The sequence below is a fragment of the Hippoglossus hippoglossus genome, chromosome 17, assembly GCF_009819705.1.
Source record: "Hippoglossus hippoglossus isolate fHipHip1 chromosome 17, fHipHip1.pri, whole genome shotgun sequence".
Taxonomy (NCBI): Eukaryota; Metazoa; Chordata; class Actinopteri; order Pleuronectiformes; family Pleuronectidae; genus Hippoglossus; species Hippoglossus hippoglossus.
This window is the reverse complement of record NC_047167.1, coordinates 21,818,402-21,841,440: the sequence shown is the minus strand read 5'-3', so window position 1 is coordinate 21,841,440 and position 23,039 is coordinate 21,818,402. Positions and strand designations below refer to the sequence as shown.

At 43.4% G+C, this 23,039-nt stretch overlaps 1 protein-coding gene and 13 non-coding genes across 15 annotated transcripts in view; 8 read left to right on the top strand and 6 right to left on the bottom strand.

Annotated features, from left to right (window-relative positions):
* Positions 1-23,039, bottom strand: part of LOC117777884 (contactin-associated protein-like 4) — a 73,617-nt gene that overhangs the window by 26,642 nt on the left and 23,936 nt on the right. For both annotated transcript variants that reach the window (XM_034612952.1, XM_034612953.1), the window contains exons 3-10: positions 20,156-20,349; positions 18,101-18,248; positions 15,852-16,055; positions 10,601-10,776; positions 10,369-10,515; positions 5,220-5,487; positions 4,294-4,443; positions 2,911-3,082 (exon numbers count right to left, since the gene is read on the bottom strand). In XM_034612952.1, the coding sequence (XP_034468843.1) occupies positions 2,911-3,082; positions 4,294-4,443; positions 5,220-5,487; positions 10,369-10,515; positions 10,601-10,776; positions 15,852-16,055; positions 18,101-18,248; positions 20,156-20,349 (1,459 nt within the window). The remainder of the gene's footprint in view (positions 1-2,910; positions 3,083-4,293; positions 4,444-5,219; positions 5,488-10,368; positions 10,516-10,600; positions 10,777-15,851; positions 16,056-18,100; positions 18,249-20,155; positions 20,350-23,039) is intronic.
* On the top strand, positions 410-492 carry trnal-caa. The gene has a single exon. It is a non-coding gene; the product is annotated as a tRNA-Leu (tRNA).
* trnal-uaa lies at positions 845-927 on the top strand. Its single transcript has one exon. It is a non-coding gene; the product is annotated as a tRNA-Leu (tRNA).
* Positions 1,194-1,276, top strand: trnal-uaa. The gene has a single exon. It is a non-coding gene; the product is annotated as a tRNA-Leu (tRNA).
* On the top strand, positions 1,551-1,633 carry trnal-caa. The gene has a single exon. It is a non-coding gene; the product is annotated as a tRNA-Leu (tRNA).
* trnal-uaa lies at positions 1,997-2,079 on the top strand. Its single transcript has one exon. It is a non-coding gene; the product is annotated as a tRNA-Leu (tRNA).
* Positions 2,346-2,428, top strand: trnal-uaa. Its single transcript has one exon. It is a non-coding gene; the product is annotated as a tRNA-Leu (tRNA).
* On the top strand, positions 2,673-2,755 carry trnal-uaa. The gene has a single exon. It is a non-coding gene; the product is annotated as a tRNA-Leu (tRNA).
* Positions 4,664-4,746, top strand: trnal-uaa. The gene has a single exon. It is a non-coding gene; the product is annotated as a tRNA-Leu (tRNA).
* Positions 6,531-6,613, bottom strand: trnal-caa. The gene has a single exon. It is a non-coding gene; the product is annotated as a tRNA-Leu (tRNA).
* On the bottom strand, positions 7,398-7,480 carry trnal-uaa. The gene has a single exon. It is a non-coding gene; the product is annotated as a tRNA-Leu (tRNA).
* trnal-caa lies at positions 7,784-7,866 on the bottom strand. The gene has a single exon. It is a non-coding gene; the product is annotated as a tRNA-Leu (tRNA).
* Positions 8,854-8,936, bottom strand: trnal-caa. The gene has a single exon. It is a non-coding gene; the product is annotated as a tRNA-Leu (tRNA).
* trnal-caa lies at positions 9,404-9,486 on the bottom strand. Its single transcript has one exon. It is a non-coding gene; the product is annotated as a tRNA-Leu (tRNA).

Here is a 23,039-nt window from a genome sequence, read left to right as displayed (position 1 = left end):
ACACAAGCTTCTCCTGTGCTGACCAATCCCTCACATGCATAAGTAAAACATCACCATCTTATATGGAGCTGGGAAATCCTGTCTGGTCTTCTGCTAACGAGCTGCTAACATGGTTAATGAAGCTAATCAGCTGTTAACGAGGACAGTGTGAGATGAGAGGACAGAGGAGACGATTGTTATTAGATGTTTCTACATTAACGAGCTCCGTGCAGAGCATCTCTGCACCATGTGTAACTTAAAACATCCCTCAGTAGAGATCAGACCTCGGCCAACTGTCGCCTTCTAAAACCACTTTTAAATCCACTAGGTCCACTTTATCTGGATCTGCACCAGATTTCACACCCTCATGAATATCTTTCCCCTTAATATGGTTGATTGTTTTCTTTAAGATGTAATTATTATTAATATCACCAGGATGGCCGAGTGGTTAAGGCGTTGCACTCAAGATGCAATGGACACAAGTCCTCGTGGGTTCAAATCCCACTCCTGGTATTTATCATTACCTTTAAAAGTCAAGGAGCTGATGTACTTTACCCTCGAGTCCAATAGATAACGGAAGAGAAACTAGAAAGGTGACCAGAAAACAGATATGTCCATCAGGGCTATTACCCAACTTGACCATTTCAAAGAAAGTAAAAGTTATCTGTTTGTTTCCTCTGATCATTCCACAACATTTCATGGTAATCGGTTGAGTAGTTTTTGTGTCAAAACACAAACAAATGCTTTGTACAGCACCAGGATGGCCAGTAGTTTTATATATTAAATGTTTAATGTCTGTCTATCTGTATGTCTGTAGGTCTTCACTGTGGATTGATGAATTGTAGAGTAAGAAGCAACATTCAGTACCAGGATGGCCGAGAGGTTAAGGCGTTGGACTTAAGATCCAATGGGCTAATGCCCGCGTGGGTTCGACCCCCACTCCTGGTATTGATAGCCTCAGTATTTTATGGTTACACTCATGTAGATGAAACTTATATCAACAACAACTTCTCAATCCTCAGCCCTTCTGGAATGAAAGGACTCTGGAAGGACGTTCCATTATTTCTAACCAGCCTCTCTGCTCGTTGGATAGTTGCCACTTTGGCTTTGAGGGAAATATCACTGTCATGGCTTTACCAAAGTTCAGGATTTCTTTCAGCGCATTTTTTTATCATCACTACCATCTGAAATTATACAATTTACTGATATTTCCAACCAGGATGGCCGAGAGGTTAAGGCGTTGGACTTAAGATCCAATGGGCAAATCCCCGCGTGGGTTCGACCCCCACTCCTGGTATTGTGTTTTACCTTTAATGGTTAAATTCATGTAGATGAAACTTGTAACAACAACTTCTCAATCCTCAACCCTTATGGAATAACAGGACTCTGCAAGGACGTTGCAGTTTTTCTATCCGGTATTCCTGCTCGTGGGATAGTTTCTACTTTGGCTTTGAGGGAAATATCACTGTCTTTGCAAGCTGAGCATGACTTTACCAAAGTTCAGGATTTCTTTCAGCACATTGTTTTATCATCACTACCTTCTCGAATTAAACAACTCTCCAATATTTCCAACCAGGATGGCCGAGTGGTTAAGGCGTTGCACTCAAGATGCAATGGACACAAGTCCTCGTGGGTTCAAATCCCACTTCTGGTATTCGTCATTAACTTTAACAGTCAAGGAGCTGATGTACTTTGCCCTCTTGTCCAGTAGATAACAGGAAGAGAATCTTGAAAGGTGACCAGGAAATGGATACATCCATCAAGGCTATTACCCAACTTCACCATTTCAAACAAAGTCAAACTTATCCATTTGTTTCCTCTGATCATCCCCAACCATTCCACAACATTTCATGCTAATCGGTTGAGTAGTTTTTGTGTAAAAACACAAACAAATGCTTTGTACAGCACCAGGATGGTCAGTAGTTTTATATATTCAATGTTTAATGTCTGTCTATCTGTCTGTCTGTAGGTCTTCACTGTGGATTGATGAATTGTCGAGGAAGCAGACACATTCAGTACCAGGATGGCCGAGAGGTTAAGGCGTTGGACTTAAGATCCAATGGGTTAATGCCCGCGTGGGTTCGACCCCCACTCCTGGTATTGATAGCCTTAGTATTTTATGGTTACACTCATGTAGATGAAACTTATATCAACAACAACTTCTCAAACTTCAGCCCTTCTGCAATGAAAGGACTCTGGAAGGAAGTTCCATGATTTCTAACCAGCCTTTCTGCTCGTGGGATAGTTGCCACTTTGGCTTTGAGGGAAATATCACTGTCATGGCTTTACCAAAGTTCAGGATTTCTTTCAGAACATTTTTTTATCATCACTACAATCTGAAATTATACAACTTACTGACATTTCCAACCAGGATGGCCGAGAGGTTAAGGCGTTGGACTTAAGATCCAATGGGCAAATGCCCGCGTGGGTTCGACCCCCACTCCTGGTATTGTGTTTTACCTTTAATGGTTAAATTCATGTAGATGAAACATTTAACAACAAACCCTTCTGAAATAAAATCTCGGGAAAGACTTTGCAGTTTTTCTTTCCGGTATTTCTGCTCGTAGGATAGTTAACATTGAGGGAAACATTTTTGCAAGCCAAGCATGGCTTTACCAAAGTTCAGGATTTCTCTCAGCACTTTGTTTTATCATCACTACAATCTGGAATTAAACAATTGTATGATATTTCCAACCAGGATGGCCGAGAGGTTAAGGCGTTGGACTTAAGATCCAATGGGCTAATGCCCGCGTGGGTTCGAACCCCACTCCTGGTATTCTGTTTACTTTACAGACCTCGTGTTTGATCCACTAAACTCAGCAGGATGCATCCTCTCATCTTCTGATGTTTGAAAATGATTAGCAGAGGAATTTGGCTCGAGATCACATCAGCAGAGAGGGTGGTTGGTTTAATAGTTTCTGTGATTCTGACCTGTCGATGATGCCGCACATGTCGATCTGCAAGTGGCTGTAGTTTCCCAGCAGTCTTTGCTGCACCAGGATCAGGTCCACCGGCTGGTTGTCCACAGAGAGGAGGCGCATGCAGCCCTGGAAAATGTCGAAGGGGTTTCTACACTCTTGATTGTCGTCGTCAGCGGGACAACCTGGATGAGGGAGGATGAAGAGCAGAAGGACAACAGGACAACAGTGAGGATCCAATCAAAGAGAAGCCAATAGCAATGTCCTCAAATAGTTGCAAAATAAAATCAAATAAATAGTTGTGTTCGTATACATGGAACATTTTGGCTTGATTTCTGGGTAGAGGAAGGAGACGTTAAGTGGAGACGTGTCGTCCATCTTTATTCAGAGTCTATGGTTAATAAATAAAAGAGTAGAATAGATGTGAAACCGTAGTAAATGGGTTTTACTGCACAGAGAGCTGAGCTGTGGTGGATTGTGTTTTTTCAAGTGTCTGGAATCATGAAAATGTAGGTCAGACCTCGATCAAATTCCTTTGTAGTCGATTTAATGGTGTAGAAGAGACGGTGAGAGTGCGTTTGTGTAACGTGTAAGTGTGAACGTGCAGAATGATAAAGAGCCTCCAGCAGATAAAGAACAGACCGGGACTGAAAAACTGCAGAGTGGAGCGAAAACAAAAGAGAGGAGAGTCAAGAAGAAGAAGCAGCGAGGAAGTCAGTGGAGAATGAAATAAAGAGAAACAGGGGGAAAGATGAGAGAGAGGAAAAGACACAGGAAGAGAAAGAGAGGAGGGAGATGAGAGGAGGAGAGGAGAGTGATAAACTTTCATTATAAAACAGAAACAAGCTTAATTTGGCTCAGTGCACACACAGTTGTAGAGGAGAGTTGTGTTGACAACAACTGGAAACAGCTAGAAACAACTACAAGGAAAAACAAGACAACAGGGCTCATTTAAACCAGAAGAGTCAGTTTGGTTGACTGGTGAAGTCTACGACAACAACACCGTTTTACTATTATTATTCCACAACAACCAAAGAAACTAAATATAACTAAAACTTGAGGCATCATTTTGTGAAACTGTCTGGACCCTGACTTCAGGAAAAGAGAAATAAAGTAGGATAAAGTGTTTAATTTATAAATGAGGGTCGTTAAATTCCTCATTCAGTTAAATATTCCTGTAATCACAATAAAGACACGTAACATCATAATATTCTGTAGATTAACTATCACTGCTGCTGCCAAATGAGCCTGAACCTCAATTAGGTGAGTCAACACTACATCAGAGCTCTAATTTATGTTATTAATATAAATTCTGTCCTGCTGTTATTTCAGTAGAAATACATCTTTCAATCTTTCTTCATTATAATAACTGATGATGCGTTTTTTAAGCTCTTACCACCGAAGAAGAGTTGGTATCTTACGCTGACAGGAAATGGGGGGCTGGCGTGAGCGACTCCTCCTTCTCCTTCATCGACAGCGACGGTCAGACGTCCTCGTTCGGAGGTAAAATCCACTGAGTGCCACTGGCCGTCGTTCAGAGCCGAACCTGAGGAACGTCCAATAATATTACAAAACATTACTGATGTACTTTGCCCTCTTGTCCAATAGATAACAGAAGAGAATCTAGAAAGGTGACAAGAAAATGGATACGTCCATCAAGGCTATTACCCAAAACTTATCTGTTTTTTCCTCTGATCATCCCCATCATTTCATAATAATCGGTTGAGTAGTTTTTGTGTAAAAACACAAACAAATCTCTTTACAGCACCAGGATGGCCGAGAGGTTAAGGCGTTGGGCTTAAGATCCAATGGGCAACTACCCTCGTGGGTTCGACCCCCACTCCTGGTATTGTGTTTTACCTTTAATGGGTAAATTCATGTAGATGAAACTTATAACAACAACAACTTCTCAATCCTCAGCATTTCTGCTCTTGGAAAAGTTAACACTTTGGATTTGAGGGAAATATTATTGTCTTTGCAGCCGAGCATGACTTTACCAAAGGAATTATTGATGAAGTATTATTAAAAAACAGACATATTGATGATGAAAACACTATTAGATGCAGATTACAGTTGGTGGAATTATAGTGTTCTGTGTTAGAATAAAATGCAGGCAACTAGATTTTGAGTCAACAAAACACATCTTCTCATCTATGGATGATCAGGACAAACCTAATTTGAGATGAGTAAATTCATACTGAGTAAATATGGCGATGCTTTATTCGGTGGCCTGGGTTGTAAGTAAGATGTTTGGTTTTAAATGTTAGAATTTACTTCTTAGACATTGAGATGAGTTTCAGTTTTATAAGTTGTTAGACTGACCTGCACTGAGCTCCAGCGGCGCCCGGCCAGCCTTCTGGATCTGCAGCCGCAGTCGGGCCTCACTCAGGTGCAGCCAGACCGCTCCTCCTTCGTCAGGGAGGTCAAAGGTGAGCAGAAGCCCCGCCCTGTTCCACGTCCTGAACTGGAACCCCACGGACATGCCCCCCGAAGCCGATGCCATTGCCCCTGGCAACTGGAGGAAGCTCTGGGGGCCGGGAAACGTCACGGCGACGGAAACTGGCTCAGCACAAGAAAAGGTCACATTGCCCTGAGATGGAGAGGAGAGGAGTGAGAGGAGTGAGAGGACGGGCGACAGGAAAAATGATTACTACAGAGTTAAAGCTACATAAAACATGAATATTAATCAGTTGCAGAGGGCGTGTGGATGTGACCTCATGTCACCGTGATCTCATCAGCAAGTCTCCTTGAGAATAAAAGCCATGAATTCAAACCGAGAAGACCAATGTCACCCGGCGCAGAGCGGTGGAGGGGTGGATATTTATGTGAACAGGACTATATAGACGTTTCCGTTGCGGTCCATTGTTTTGAGTGGTGGTAATGACACCGGGTCCATTGCTGAAGCTGCAGCAGTAATATATTACAGTGCCCGGCTCTCTGCTGGGAATATCAGCCTGCTATCTTTATAATGCTCCTGAAACACAGATGACATCTAAAAGCCCTTTGTAGAGCTGTTAAAGTGATATATGAAAGTACATGGTGGAGGATGCAGCAGCACTGCAAAGTATAAAGTAAAAAGTGAGCTATAAAATCCCCCCCCCCAAAAAAACCACTCACTCACACACACCCAAAATCCTCCACATGTACACACACCATCAGTTTCTACTTCTTTTAGTTGTCAGGCCTTTATGAATGGTCTCTCTTACAAAGGACTATAAGGGTGTTAATCCTCTACAAGCTCTTGTAAAACAGTTTCTATCAGAGCTGCAGACGAGCATGTGACTCTCGGAACATCTCAGCTCTCTGGTTCTTAACTGTATTGACTGATCATTGCTAGAAATGGTTCAGAGCTGCTCTGCAACTTCTCTAAAGGAAGAATGACGCTTTACTGAAACTCTAATGATCGTCTTCTCTCCTCTGTCCACTCATCTCACACCGACCTCGTTAACAGCTGATTAGCTTCATCAACCTTGTTAGCAGATGACCACACATATTAGATGGTGACGTGTTACTTATGCATGTGAGGGATTGGTCAGCAGAGGAGAAGCTTGTCTACTTTTTCAAGGTTTTCACTTGTGTTTGAGACTAATTTTAGCCCAAGTGTTCAAACTGCTTTGAGCTTTTGAAGGAGAATACCAGGAGTGAGATTTGAACCCACGAGGACTTGAGTCCATTGCATCTTGAGTGCAACGCCTTAACCACTCGGCCATCCTGGTGATACTAATAATAATTACATCTTAAAGAAAACAATCAACCATATTAAGGGGAAAGATATTGGTGCAGATCTAGATAAAGTTCCAGACCTAGTGGATTTAAAAGGCGACAGTTGGCCGATGTCTGATCTCTACTGAGGGACGTTTTAAGTTACACATGGAGCAGAGTTGCTCTGCACGGAGCTCGTTAATGTAGAAACATCTAATAACAATCGTCTTCTCTGTCCACTCATCTCACACTGTCCTCGTTAACAGCTGATTAGCTTCATTAACCATGTTAGCAGCTCGTTAGCAGAAGACCACACAGGATTTCCCAGCTGCATATTAGATGGTGACGTTTTACTTATGCATGTGAGGGTTTGGTCAGCAGAGGAGAAGCTTGTCTACTTTTTCAAGCTTTTCACTTGTGTTTGAGACTAATTTTAGCCAAAGTGTTCAAAGTACAGTGACTGCTTTGAGCTTTTAAGGGATCTTAAGTCCAACGCCTTAACCTCTCGGCCATCCTGGTTGGAAATATCAGTAAATTGTATAATTTGAGATGGTAGTGATGATAAAAAAATGTGCTGAAAGAAATCCTGAACTTTGGTAAAGTCGTGCTTGGATGCAAAGACAGTGATATTTCCCTCAAAGCCAAAGTGGCAACTATCCAACGAGCAGAAAGGCTGGTTAGAAATAATGGAACGTCCTTCCAGAGTCCTTTCATTCCAGAAGGGCTGAGGATTGAGAAGTTGTTGTTGATATAAGTTTCATCTACATGAGTGTAACCATAAAATACCAAGGTTATCGATACCAGGAGTGGGGGTCAAACCCACGGGGGCATTAGCCCATTGGATCTTAAGTCCAACGCCTTAACCTCTCGGCCATCCTGGTGCTGAATGTTGCTTCTTACTCTACAATTCATCAATCCACAGTGAAGACCTACAGACAGACAGATAGACAGACATTAAACATTTAATATATAAAACTACTGACCATCCTGGTGCTGTGCAAAGCATTTGTTTGTGTTTTTACACAAAAACTACTCAACAGATTACCATGAAGTTGCATGGAATAGTTGGTTTTACTTTCTTTGACATGGTGAAGTTGGGTCATAGCCTCTGGTGACCTTTCTAGATTCTATTGGACTCGAGGGCAAAGTACATCAGCTCCTTGACTTTTGAAGTTAATGATGAATACCAGGAGGGGGATTTGAACCCACGAGGACTTGAGTCCATTGCATCTTGAGTGCAACGCCTTAACCACTCGGCCATCCTGGTGATATTAATAACAATTACATCTTAAAGAAAACAATCAACCATATGGCATATTCATGAGGGTGTGAAATCTGGTGAAGATCCAGATAAAGTTCCAGACCTAGTGGATTTAAAAATGGTTTTAAAAGGCGACAGTTGGCCGAGGTCTGATTTCTACTGAGGGACGTTTTAAGTTACACATGGTGCAGAGCTGCTCTGCACGGAGCTCGTTAATGTAGAAACATCTAATAACAATCGTCTTCTCTGTCCACTCATCTCACACTGTCCTCGTTAAGAGCTGATTAGCTTCATTAACCATGTTAGCAGCTCGTTAGCAGAAGACCACACAGGATTTCCCAGCTGCATATAAGATGGTGACGTTTTACTTATGCATGTGAGGGATTGGTCAGCACAGGAGAAGCTTGTGTTTGTGAAGCACAGATCTATGATGGAGGTTGTGACTTCAGTGGCTGTTTAAAGGAGAATACCAGGAGTGGGATTTGAACCCACGAGAATTTGAATCCATTGCATCTTGCAACGCCTTAACCACTCGGCCATCCTGGTGATATCAATAACAATTCATGCATCTTGAAGAAAACAATCAGATATGGATATGAGTTGGTGCAGATCCAGATAAAGATAAAGTTCCAGACCTCGTGAATTTAAAAGTGGTTTTAAAAGGGGACAGTTGTCCGAGGTCTGAACTCTACTGAGGGACATTCTAGTTACACATGGTTCAGAGCTGCTCAGCACGGAGCTCGTTAATGTCTAATAACAATCTTCTTCTTTCCTCTGTCCTCGTTAAGAGCTGATGAGCTAGCAGAAGACCACACAGGATTTCCCAGTTGATGTAGACAACATCATATTAGTGTTACTTATGCATGTGAGGGATTGGTCAGCAGCAGAGTAACTTGTCAATTTTTTCGAGTTTTTCACTTGTGTTTGTGACTAATTCTAATTCTCGCCAAAGGTTTCAAAGTACATTGACTGCTCTGACGTTTTAAAGGAGAATACCAGGAGTGGGATTTGAACCCACGAGGATTTGAATCCATTGCATCTTGAGTGCAACGCCTTAACCACTCGGCCATCCTGGTGATTTCAATAACAATTCATGCATCTTGAAGAAAACAATCAGCCATATTAAGGGGAACGATATTTATGACGGTGTGAAATCTGGTGCAGATCCAGATAAAGTTCCAGACCTAGTGAATTTAAAAGGGGACAGTTGGTGGAGGTCTGAACTCTACTGAGGTGAGTTCTAGTTACACATGGTTCAGAGCTGCTCTGCACGGAGCTCGTTAATGTACAAACATCTTGTTTCCTCTGTCCTCGTTAAGAGCTGATTAGCTTCATTAACCATGTTAGCAGCAGACCACACAGGACCCAGCTGTATATTAGATGGTGACATTACTTATGCATGTGAGGGATTGGTCAGCAGAGGAGAAGGTTCTTTACTTTTTCAAGCTTTTCTCTTGTGTAACTGAAGTACAGATCTATGATGGAGGTTGATGACTAATTCTAGCTCAAAGTACAGTGACTGCTTTGACTTTTTAAAGGAGAATACCAGGAGTGGGATTTGAACCCACGAGGACTTGAGTCCATTGCATCTTGAGTGCAACGCCTTAACCACTCGGCCATCCTGGTGATATTAATAAAAATTCATGCATCTTGAAGAAAACAATCAGATATGGATATGTGTTGGTGCAGATCCAGATAAAGTTCCAGACCTAATGAATTTAAAAGTGGTTTTAAAAGGGGACAGTTGGCCGAGGTCTGAACTCTACTGAGGGACATTCTAGTTACACATGGTTCAGAGCTGCTCGTTAATGTAGAAACATCTAATAATCTTCTCTCCTGTGTCCTCTCGTCTCACACCGTCCTCGTTAACAGCTGATTAGCTTCATTAACCATGTTCGCAGCTCGTTAGCAGAAGACCACACAGGATTTACCAGTGGTGGTCCAGGGATGTGAACATATGAACATGTTGCTACAGACAGTACCATATGCTCTTAGATGGTGACATGTAGTTACTTATGCATGTGGAGCTTCAGTTACCACTGGAGGAGCTTTAGTGATTGTGTGTCATGGTGTTTGTTGGAACGTCTTGTAATAAGAAAGTCACAGAAACACACCAAACAGAATCTTTTATGAGGCTGCAGTCTCTACTTGAGGTGGCACAGCTCCAGCTATTGATGCTCTATTCTCTCTCAGACATAAAAGCTCAGTCCAGAGAGTCTGAGGAGCCGAACATCAAAGCTTTTTGCTTTTCCCCAAATGATTCACAAGATTTGTCATCATCACTCGGCAGAAGTTGAAAAACAACTTTCTGTAGCACACAAAGAAACTTATGTAGACAAGTATTTCTTCTTTGTTGCAACCCTTTTAAGATAATCACTTATTTCTACAGTGCATGTATCTACTGATGATCATCTAGGCTCTGAACTCTTCAATCGCATCTCATATCGCCTGATTGTAGTTGTTCTTGTCCATAACAGTAGCTGTGTGTTCACGGCTGAATGAACTCACCATGAGAGTCACCTGCTGGTCGTTGTGTTTCGCTCGTTCTATCAGGTTCAGGCTGTTGTAGATCAGGTTCTCCAGGCAGCCCTGGAAGTTCCTCTTGGGGACGAGTGGTTTCTGAGACTCAAGGCTCAGCGCCGCTCCGACGCTCAGCTGCACGGAGACAAAAAGATAAGAATTAAATATATCTGCAGTGTAAATATCTACAGTCTGTTTCCATAGGTGTGTTTCATCCCACCTGTTCCATGTTCCAGTGGCTGAACTCTGCAGGGACTTGAACCCTCTCGCTGTGTTTGTCCACAGTGAGGTTGAGGTGAGCACTTTGCCTTTCCACTGCCACATGATGCCAGTGCTGGTCGTCTAACAGGCTGCCGAGGGAGGCAAGACGCCGGGGCTCGGGAGAGGAAGTCCCACCTGGATGGGGGGGGGGGTAAAGGAGGATGAATAAAGAGAAAGAACAGACGTCAGTGAATGACAATCAAAGAGGATGGATGGATGGCAGAAGAAGAAGAGGAGGCAGGAGAGAATGAAGCAGTTTATTGAAAACTAATCACACAGTGAGAAATGGAAATTACAGAGACAGACTCAGACGGTTTTAATCAACACATCAGCAGCGTTTAATTTGCAAAGTCTGAACTCGACGTGAATGAAATGAGACCGAAGCTCATTGGGAAACTGGACGGAACAAACCTATTTCACTTTTTATTTATTATTTTTCAGTCTGTTATTCTGGTTATTTGAAATGCAGGTCTCTCATCATTATGTATAACAGCAGGTAAACCTTGTGAAGATGATTCCTCAGTAACGCGTTGAGATCATTTCTTTAAATGTGGTTCATAGGTTCACTTGGACTTGAGAATGAAATGATTAGAATCTGGTGTTTAAAGCTAAAAGTGAATGTAAATGATTACATTTTGCCTCGTGAACACAACAGGTCAGAACTGTAAACACAGATGGACGACATGACGAGAAGCCTCCTGGTGGCTGACTGCACAACAGGTCATAAAACCTACCTTCTCCATGGGATTTATATAATAGTAACAGTAACTTGAGGCGTACGCGGTGATTTTAGTTGGTTATATACTTTGTTTGGTTGTTTTCCACTTTTCTATCTGGTGTTATGGGAGCAGACAGTTTGTTGTTTGTTGTCTCCTCATTGTCTGACCCGCGCCTCTGCTTCCTCCTCACAGAGCGACCCGGTGTCGAGGGAGCGACAGCAGAGTAACAGCGGCGATGCGCACCAGCCTCCATGCTGTGTCTAAATATCTCACTTTTTCTCAGGCTCCCACAGAGAGGAGCACGGCTAGGTCACACTCGCTCGTCTCATTAGGAGCTCCCGCGTATCTGCATACACTTGCACCGAGAGCTGAAGACAAATATGTGATGAAGCCTAAACTGAAAAAGTGCAGAAGAAACACAGCGAGACATTATGAATGATAGATGAGCGCCGGTCGGTCCAAATATGTGGATCTATTCCCCCAAAGTACTCGGGAGAGAAACTTTGTGTTTGTGCTGAGAGAGAGGGAAGAGGAGAACGAGCTGAATACAGTCAGTCATTAAAAATGTATCAGATATTCTTCAGGGAGAAACAATGTGATCTCCAGAGAGACAGATGGAGACAGCCAGGAAGATGATGGACAAATGCATCTTTGATATGTCAGCCAAGTTTGTGAGAGGATGTTCAGTGTGTTCAAAAGATAATTTCCTCCTCACACACACACACACAGAGAGAGAGAGTTCAGAAGTGGACCTCAGGAAACACGTTGATTATGAAGAGGGATTTGATCACAGTCCGGACGAATGGAAAGAGACGGTGGAATCGATACGAGAGGAGCGACGGCAAGACGTGAAAACACAAAACATCACTTTGCTGACATTGATTAATGGAAGTGATTTTTGTGTTGATGGAGGAGGAAGAGGCGGAGAGGACTCTATGAGTGAGCGTCACGTTGGATGGAGGATTTCATTACTGCTTGACTGGAAAGAGAAAGTAGGAATCGATACGGGCGGTCCGAGGGTAAACAAATAGAAAATCTGATTATTGATATTAATATATAGAACCATCACTGTTTTTCTGTCTCTGACGGTTTCGTCTCTTCTTGGCAGTGAAGTCGTATTTCAGATCTACCTCCACTACACGTGTCCTGAGTCATTTAATAAACACACTTGGAAGGAATTTAACAAAAGGTCTTGAGAGTGATCTGTCGCAGTTTAAAATGAAGTTCTCTCTTTTCTTCACTGACGTTTATTCATGAATATATTTCTTCCTAATTTCTGACACATTTCTGAGCTTCATAACTTTGTTTTTGTTTAATTGTCTCAGCACAGCTCAGACTTTGTTGAGACGTCTCTTGATATTTCGTTATTCTGACAAACACATAAAAAAACAGGATTGTTATGATCACAATTTTTAATTTAGTCAAATAAAATCACCTCTTTAGACTTTTCTGTTAAATTTCCGCACTAAGCATCTACCATCTATGCCTCTGTTATTATTTCACACGTGAATTTATAATGTTTCCATGAGCGTGTTACATTCTCCTCACGTCCTCGACGCAGCATCACCTCATCACATCCCGTCTGCCGCTCTATTATGCCTGCTCTGAATCGGATGATGGAGAGAGTCGCTCACAGGTCTAATCAGAAACAGTCTGAGCGAGTCGCTCTCCTGAAGCTCGGTGTCCGTCACGTCCTCGGCACCAAGCAGGAGCTCTGGAATGATTCCAAACCTCGGTCACAGAGTGAAGAGCTCGTAGGAAGTTCTGCTTGCCTCACAAGTTTCCTTTTTTGTTTTCACATCACTCGCTTTCTACCACCCTAGTTGGTGTTAGCCTGAGTTCAGGCACAAACTGATTACATTACCAGCCTCACTGTCTATTTCGAACTCTTAATAGACTTAAACCCATTTTTGTTTATCGGCGGCGGGGAACATATTCTGCAAATTAAAAAAACGCTCATTTGTAATTTGAAAAATAGTAATTATCTACAGTGGCTACGATTAAAGTGTCTGCTCCATGCAGAGAGGACGAGTGGCTGACCAAACACCGGTGGAGGATTCAGTCAAAGGGGAAAGAGAAAGCTAAAAATACTCAAAGGAGATCTGCAAACACACTGTCAGATGAAGGGAGCAGGATCGGGAGGCAGCGTTACTCATCCACACACACACACCTTCAAGGATGAGGCTGAAATCTAACATCAATGATCAAAGTAAGTGCTCAACTGACACATCACTTTCTTGTTAAACTTCTGGTTTACTTGGTAACAAGTTAATTAGCAGACAGCAACGTGTCCATGTCTATTTTATACTGATGCATCAAACTGAAGGAACAAGATGAAATAAAGACCAGAGTTCTCTTTGCAGACTCGTGTCAAACACACAGTCCAAGAAATATTCAAACCAAACAAAGACAAAGTAGAATCATAAAGTAATGTAATCTTCTCCCTACAGGGAGACACCGAATGGAATTATGTTAACTAGTATTAACGGAGACACATAAAAGAATAAACCTTTCTTCAAACATGGCCTCTTCATCAAATCTATTCACCAGTCGAGTCAGTTCACCAGTCGATATCTGTCGAGTCACGACTTCCGTCGCATTGAGCCGCAGTTTGAAGTCACCGAGGATGTAATTAACCTAAAAGTGATCCGTCTGTCTGCAGCAGAACTACTCAACCGACTTCCATGACATGTTGTGGAAGGATGGGGCCTGACCCAAGGAAGAACCCCTTCAATTACAGAGGGGATCCATATACACAGGGGGATGGGGGGGGGTATTCACTCTCAGTGCCCTAGTTTCGTATTAAATCCTTTTAAATCTTCTCCTTCCTCTGCCTCTGTCCAATCATTATTCTCAAATCACATGATAACGTGTGAGAAGTTTGACCAAATTCAACTTTACATTGAAAAAAAAAAAGTTTAGCCTCATTTAGATACTAGTGAATGTAATTAATTTCTAGTGATTCAGTGTTTACTTTCCAGGTCAGTGTTGCAGCTCCGTTACTCAGAGTTGCCTCATATAGAGAACTGGCTCTGCCCTGGGAAGGAGCGGGGGGGGGGGGGTTAGACCTGCATCTGATGGTGTTAGCAGAGCAGAGTCGACCATGTACGAGCTCAGGGTCGACCCACACAGCAGACGACCTCGATTACACAATCTGTAACCTACAAAACTACACACAGGAAGAGACCGAGCAAATGAAGTCCAAAATAGGAGAAAGGAGCTGAAGGACACTGGAGTAAAAACAGAGGATCATGGCCAAGAGATATATGAAGTTATATGTCTCTTAAAAGGGTCTGTGTGTCAGGGACGGAGAGATTGTTAAGAGAGGAGACAGGAATATGAAGAAATGAACAGAAATCTCCTCTTCTGATATGTAAAAAACAAAGGAATGAAAGATCTGAGGAGACAAACCAAGACAAACAACACTAATTAGAACAGAACGGGTGAAGAAGAGAAGAGCAACCAGTCGTGGGGGGGGCGAGAGGAAGAGGAGCAGCTGAAGATGAAAGAGAAGAGGAGGACATGCTTGTTGTTTCCAGTGTCGATCTGTGGGAGCTGCAGCGGCGCAGCTCCTCTCAGTCTCTCCTCACTTCACTTCAATGGATGGTTTTAATTTCCTCCCTCCGAGCGGCAGCCTCGCTCTCTGATGACTGACGCTGTGCTCTTTTACAAGTTGATACAGCCTTTAAGGTGGAAATGTCTTCACATCAGTTCTCACTCGAAGCACAGGGGGCTGAATGTGTTGTATTAAGACAGTTTGTCGACTTAAGGAGACGGTTTCGTGAAGGTGATCCACACAATTACAGTGATACAGACATTCCAGAGGTGTCGCAGTTCTTTTTAAAGGTGAGGCCCATTTTTTAAAGACTGTGTTCAAGGGAATAGCTGACTTGAAACGTCAAAACATCTCTTTAAACTATTTATTTCTTTAAGGAATGCTGTCATTTATTGGTGAGGTGAAGCAATTTTGCGTGAGAAGAGATGGAGGAGAAAGAGAAGGGATAGAGGATGATGGGTAGAAAGTAAGATAGACGAATAGATGATGGAAGATGAAGGATGCTGAGGTGAAGAGAATATTTTTCAGTCCTGGTTTTAACATCCTAAGTGATCCCATCACGAGAAGACGGATATTTCTTCAGCAAAGCAGCTGGGTGTTCAAAACTAATGTAGGTCCAGTCAGTTTTAAACATTTTAATGAAGAGTTGTTCCACCGTCTATTATATCTAACAGTCTTCAGATAACTCAGATTTGTGTGAATTTGTGTGTGAGGATCATATTTGAAGTCTTTTCTTAAGAAAACATGTTTTTCCTCTTCTCATTAGTTTGCATATAATCTTGGTACAATATATTTAGGGAGTCTGTTTCTGTGTCTCCTTGAAAAGTTGGTAATGAGAGTTTTCTTCAAGCTGCTCACTTTATATATATGTCAGTATTTTCAGTATCGGCTTTTGTCAGAGTGTATAAGTACAGTGTGTATCTGGTGTGTTGTACCTTGTCTGAGCAGCAGCTGCAGTTTTCCTCTCTCTAACTCCAGACTGAGTCCAAGTCCTCCTTCTCCCGACGCCTGCAGCAATGTCCCAGAATTCCTCAGGGTCTTAAACTTCAGAGAGACGACCTCTTTGGATGTGCGCCTCGCTCCGGGACTCCACCTGTACACGAGGCCGCTGCCGCCGTCGAGAGCCACCACATCAGAGGCTGAAGGAAACAGACCAGATCAGGTCACAGTGACCTTCAGCCAAATTAAAGTCCTTCACAGGGTTCCTGGGATAAAACATTCCCCAAAAAGGGACGGAAGCACAGGTAACGTATGAAAATTACACCTCCAGCATAAAACCTGCTCCCCTGCATCCGGACAGAGACGGTTTTGCTCAGTGTGGAGTTGTGGTTGCAGCAGAAGGTGTGGAGGCTTTATCACCTTTCAACAATAAATGTCACTTTTAGTGTCGGCTGCTTGCCGGGGATTTGGGCTGAGGATACAGGGCTGAGGTGAGCTGAGGTAAACACTGTGTGTGTGTGTGGACTGTGAAGAATGGACTGCTTACACAGAACTGTTTAAAAAAGAGCAGCAGCAGCAGGAGCTGTGGCGTCAATTTCCCTTTTTCGGCCCGAACAGCTAATTTCTGACTGAATGTTTTTTAATGAACTTGGCAAGTCTTTGACTCGCTCTCGTCAAGACTCGCACTCAGGAGCACCAACACTTCGCCCGCACTAATGCTCTTATTGGATTGTACGGCGCATTTCCTGCTGATTACAGAGCATCGGGGCTGAAGCTCCGGAGCGCTGAGTCATGCTCTGCGCGTGTAGAGCTGAGAAACCTCCCTGCTCCACTAATCTAACTCTGTGTCGTTCTAGAATATTATGTTTTATCTCATTATAATTATCCTGAAACAAGACGGGTCTGCGCTGCCGCAATAAAATTCTCTGTACCGTCGTATCACTGTCAGAGAAACATCATCACATCACTTTGTTTTCAGTCCAGCAGCTCAGACGTTATTAACCTCTCACGCATTTTGACTTCATTGATATGAAAGTGGAGGTTTGAAACAAGGAGAGAGAACAGGGGGGGGGGGGGGGGGGGGGGGGAGACGTGCAACAAAGGGACAGGTCGGAATCGAACCCACTGCCTCACACTTAACATTTAACTTTTAAATGATTATTAACTACAGTGTTGGTGCTGTTATGATCTTAATGGTGTGTTGTTCTGTACGGGACAAACTCAAAATGACTTAAAAGAGTCTCCTGATTCTATCTGAGCAAAGCATTTTAAGATCATTGTATCACTGAACACTGCACTAACCCCTGTGTGTGTCTGTGTGTGTGTGTGTGTGTGTGTGTGTGTGTGTGTGTGTGTGTGTGTGTGTGTGTGTGCTGTTTATGTCCTTAAATAACAACACAGGCTATTTAATAAAATCCATCTTTTAAATGTTTCTCCATCGTTCTTCTTCCCGAGGCAGCAAACACAGCAAGAAACACCACAGACACCTTCTCTTCCAGTAAAATATGCCAATCAGGTAATTCCACCTGCTACTGGGAGTCAAGCAGAGTTTTGAATCCTATAAACTTCTTTCTCATGAAACTTTCCAAACTCCACAAGGCGCCACAACACGAGGAGCAGTGACAGGTTTGATCTCTGCTGTTCAGAAACCTGTAGTATTTGTGTTTTTCCTCCACAGCGATGGAGTCAGTGTTGATGTGAACAGCTGCTGTGCACAGTGTGAACCAATCGTCTGATGTTTTGTTTCCCAGGGACGATTTGTCCAGGCTCGTCCTGCCAACGCGTTGAGTGAGAAGAGAAATTAAAATGGAACAAAAGGCGACACAATATGTTTTGTGTGAAAGATAAACACTGGGATATGTGTTGTTGTTTTTTTGTTAATACAATGAGGTGAGAGTGTGAACTGATTGTGAAACATGGAATTATTTCTGAGAGAAGGCTGCCAGGAAGCCTCTGTGGTTTCCTGTGTCCCTGGGAAATCACACAACATATAAGTGGTAAACAGCCTTCCACTTTCATTTGACCCAAATTAAATCTATGGTTGAATTTTAAACGTTGCCTCCCTCTTTGTTGTTTGTTCTGTCTGATGGTTCCTGTAAATATTCTCTGCAAACTAAATTTCCCTCGAGGCCGGTGAACAGGTTCAGCAGGTTGTTTGGATGAAATTGGTCAAACCAGCGCCCTGAGATTTTTCCCCAGTAAAACCATGCAGAGCATCCAAACCAGTGAGGAAGAGGAGACTCACTATAAGGACACCCGTAGGTCTCCAGCCGCAGCCCGATCCGTCCGTTGGGGTTCCAGCTCAGAGGGATGAGGCGGAGGAAGCGGGCGATCGCCGGCTGCTGCAGCTTGTACTGGACCACACTGTCGGCGTTACTGTTCCCTGGGAAAGACTGAAAACACACACAACTCTTCACAAATGTGCACAACAAAATAACGTAAAAACAATAAAACCTAACCCAGCTACAATGATTTAATGCTCATTCAACTGTCTCCTCATGGGGTCAGGGACTTGTCATGGGGAGCTTCCCTCTGCTTTCACATGTATCTGTGTGTCGCCAGGTGCTTCAGTACGTTTGTTGTGTTCCTCCCTTTACACTGAATTGTCTTTTCGAATATTTGCTGCACATCCCGATGTCGGAATTCTTTCACGTGAAATAGAGACACACTTTCGACTGTTCGGCTTCAGGCGTTTTGTTGTTGTGTCGACCGGAGTTGAGTGTTCAGGGATGTTTATGTTGATTGTAAGCAGGGCAACTATTTCAGTTTAAAGCTCAGGCCCTGATATCTGCCTCATTAAGATGCTGCACATCATCTCAGTTTGTGGGAGGTGGGAGAAAGGATGTAAAAGCTGGACACCTGGTCCCCCCCCAGGTAAGAAACTCTATGTTTGCTTTCAAACAAGATCCAAACTGCTCTGTATTCCAGCGTGTGGACACTGAACCATGTGTCATCACCACAATGGCTCAGAAACAAGTCCAGCACCGCGTCCCATGACTTAGGGAAGTGCAGCGTCCAGCAGGAGGTGGGGGGGGGTGCTGCCTCCCTGCCTCCTGCTGTCTGTCCAACTAGTTTCTTCATCAGGCAGTTTTTCAGAGGCCATGTTTGTCCTCATGATCAGAGTTGGAGAGAGAACTTAAACGCCCAATAAACTAGACGCACTATTACCGTGTTTGATCTGATCCCAGTGCAGCTGAAACCGACAAGAGGTCAAACGAGGCTGTGGCAGGAATCAATAGTTTACTCTACAGGGAGGATTAAATAGAGAATGACAGGTTTTTACTGGGAAATAAATAGAGCCGGACAGATATAGACTTATACCAATATCAAAAAATATATAGAGCTTGAACATTAAGAAAATGAACATATATATTTTACGTAAAATGTCAATTTAAATGCACAACTTTTCAGCTTTTTGCATTTTGTCTGTGAAAAGCTCATATCGCCAAACAATTTTTATCGGCCGAACGATAAATTGTTTACATCTCTGACATTTGAATGTAAACTAGAATTTGGACCGTTCCAAATCTGAGACTTTTTCCGTCTGTGCAATATCTTATATGTGCAGATATCTCACATCCTGTTAGCACATATTCTCTTTACATGATATATAGTATTTCTTTTTTCTTATATTTCCTTATGTTATTTGTAGGTTTAGTTATTATTCTATTACTGATGTTCTTATTTTTACTTTCATCACCCTGCTGCTGTAACACAGCCGATTTCCCCGCAGTGGGCGAACCTATTATCTTATGATCTTAATAAAACTTAACAAATAAGCCATATTACAATCATCCCATATTATAGCACTTTAATGACTGTATTATTAGTGGCCATGGTTATAAAGTTGTTACCATCCATGCAGTAGTGTCTGTTTTGTATTCCTTCCTGCTCCTCAGCACCTTCCAGCTGTAGCTACACGACAGCGACGATAAAAACTGAGTTTACCTTCTGTTAAAAATCAAACCGTAAAAAGACGGTGGAACAGAACAATAAGACAGAGTCACAGGAAGAAACACCACCATGGAGCAGAATCTCCTCCGCCTCTCTGTCAGCAGCTTTAGTGTCTGGCAACAAGTCTGCACATTCAGCAGAGCTGCTGCTTCATCGTTTATAAATGAAGCTGTAAACTCATGATGAGTTTATCTGAACAATGTGCACGGAGCCACGTTCGCCGCTGCTGCTCGACACTACATCACCTTATACGAGTTAAACAGAACAAGGTGTGACGCTGCTCATTGATCCCTGAGGGGAAGTGAACACTAAGAATAAAAGATGTGGCTGGTGTGAGTCGACTCACCCAGATGCTGTCCTCCTGTCGGTACTGCTTCCAGTTGTGTCCCGTGTCGCTGAACATCAGCAGGTACGACGTCAGCCAATCGGAGCTGCCGTATCGGCCCTGGGTGGCGACGGCGGTGATCCTGGTCCGCTCCCCGAGGTCGACCTCCAGCCACTGGTACCTGTCTGAGGTGAGAGGGGACCAACCTCCGGCTCCTACACGGAGAGAGGAGAGAAAACAGCTCACAATAAGTCATCTGTTCCATTTTCATCCCTCTGGGAGGAAATGAAATGAGCTGAACATGAATTGCATTGCTTGACCTTTCACTCTCAACTAGAAAGGTTCAGTTAGGAAAATGAGTATGGGGTCAAGTATGACAGATATTTAGGAATATAGGAGTCGAAAAATGACTTAATTGAAGATGAGTGAAGTAGCCGTGAAGAGAATAAACCTCAAAACACCTCGTTATCTCTCAAACTACAGGAAGAAGAAAATGCAAACTCTTCAGTTTGTTTTTTATTACTGTGTGTGTGTGTGTGTGTGTGTGTGTGTGTGTGTGTGTTTGTGTGTGTGTGTGTGTGTGTGTGTGTGTGTGTGTGTGTGTGTTGGTTGCGAGAAATTTGCCTGGACAAATAAATTGCGGTCGACTGAATGGGCTGCTGCACAATAAAGACACTTTAAGCACTGAAAAGTGTGTGTGTGTGTGTGTTTGAGCATGTCTCTAGTGTGTGTGTGTGTGTCTGTGTGTGTGTGTGAGCAGGTCCATGTAGGAAAATGCTTTGTCAGGCCAAAAAGAAGACGCAAAGCTAAAACACCAGATGGACGGATTCAGAGGGAGGAGGCTGCTGCTGACCAGAGTCCCACTGAGCACACACACACACACACACACACACACACACACACACACACACACACACACACACACACACACACACACACACACACACACACACACACACACACACATTGAACGGAGCTTTAAAACCACCTGACTGCATATAAACCCACAACAAACGCAGATGAAAACATAACGTCCTTGGTGAGGGTAGTTATCAGAAATTTGACTGAGGCCTTTTCATGCTCCCCAGATGATGAACTCCTTTAACCTGGTCCCACACTAAAACCAAAATATTCAGACAAGTTACGATAGAGACTGTGGTGTTTCACTCAAAAACGTTTTTATGATGTTGTGACCAGAAACATTTAGATCCTTTTCTTGTCTTCTCACATCGACGCCCTGGTTGATGACGTCTCTCCAAACCCTCAGAGTTGTGTTGACAGGGTCGAGGAGAAAAGCTCCGCAGTGAAAATGAATCAGTGTCGGTCTGGTGACGGCTGGAACATGATCTTAAAAGAGCTAAAGGCCAAAGCTAATAAGCACTTGACTAACAGACGTGTCCAGTGACAGGCGAACAGAGGAGCGCCGACACTCTGACATTTACCCGAGGAGCTGTGGAGGAAAAGAGGGAGCGATCAGAGGGAAGCGACTCAGAGATTGGGAGGCGTTACAGAGATTTACTGTGTCCACCCTGTCAGTGTAGCTGAAGCTCATATAACTGAGGTGAACTGATGGCTGACGGTCACAATACCTTTTGTCACGGCTGTCACTTTGAATCACAGAGATCGGCCCATTTGTCTCCTGAGTGTCTGTGGCACGACCGGACCGAACCACCCACTGGGGAGAGCGCAGGTTAATGGAGGTCACGAGTGTGACATCACTGCTTGCAGGGCCGAGAGGAGGATGAAATGATCGTTGTAGCCAAATTAATCATGGAACAATGAGACCGTCCCAGTGGGAATGTAAAACCAACTCACCAGGGACCACCTCAGAAACAGTGCTGATGCAGAAATGGTTCTGCTTTGTTTAGTTTGTTTAGAGAAGTAATAAAATTGTTTCACTATGATTGGATGCAGGGTGTCTCGCAGGTCTGGGGATTGAACCAGCAACCTTCCAATCCCAAGTCCATTTCTCTAAACTTCAGGTCATTGGTTTGCTAGGTTTCGGTCATTTAAGGTAGTTCTTATCACACAGATGTTTGTTAAAGTCTCTGATGATATTTCTGCTTAACACCACAATCTCTACTGAACAGACGTCAACAGCCCATGATCGTGGCATCTGGGATATTTATGAATAAGAGAAGACGCGTCCTCCATCTTTATATACAGTTCGTGGTGAAGACAGAGGGACAAAATAAAGAGATAAACGTGTTTTTTAAAAAGCTGGCTGAGTGTTTATGTCGTTAACTGTGAAATAACACGAGGTGAAGTAAGCCCCGACAGCCGGGCCGAGCCTGGCTGCTTCTGGACACTTCACTATGAACAGGGGATGGATGGATAACCAAACAAATGACTATTTCTTCATCAATTATGCACTGATATTCCAGCAGACAGCTAGAGAGAGACAGACAGGTTGACTGAGAGACGGGGAGTTCGACAGGTGGAAAGAAAAGGCAGAGGAGGTCAAAAGAAATTGAAAAGCCGACAGGAAGAGTCAGGCAGCTTACGCAGCCGTAAAGACGTGTAAGAGGCAGAACCGCTATAAGCGCCGGGCCCCGAATGAGCGCTGGCGATTTGCATGAGAATACAAAGTGTGGAGGGTAATTTCAGGAGGCTGATAACATGTCAGTCGGACAGAGCAGCCAACAGGAGGCTAATGGGCTCGGAGCAGCTCTGACAGCAGCAGCAGGCTGGAGAGCACTGCAGGTTCTCTGCACATGGAGCAGGACGGATTTCCATTCCGCTAAACGTCACAACAACACAGAGAAATATATCTTATGTAAGGTTGAGTACATCTCATTTCATCACATCCAAGATAAATCATCCTGTCAAGATCAACTTATAGATTATACAACTCTGGGAAATGCGCCGACCGACCAACGAACTGGGGTGAAAACATAATCTCAAT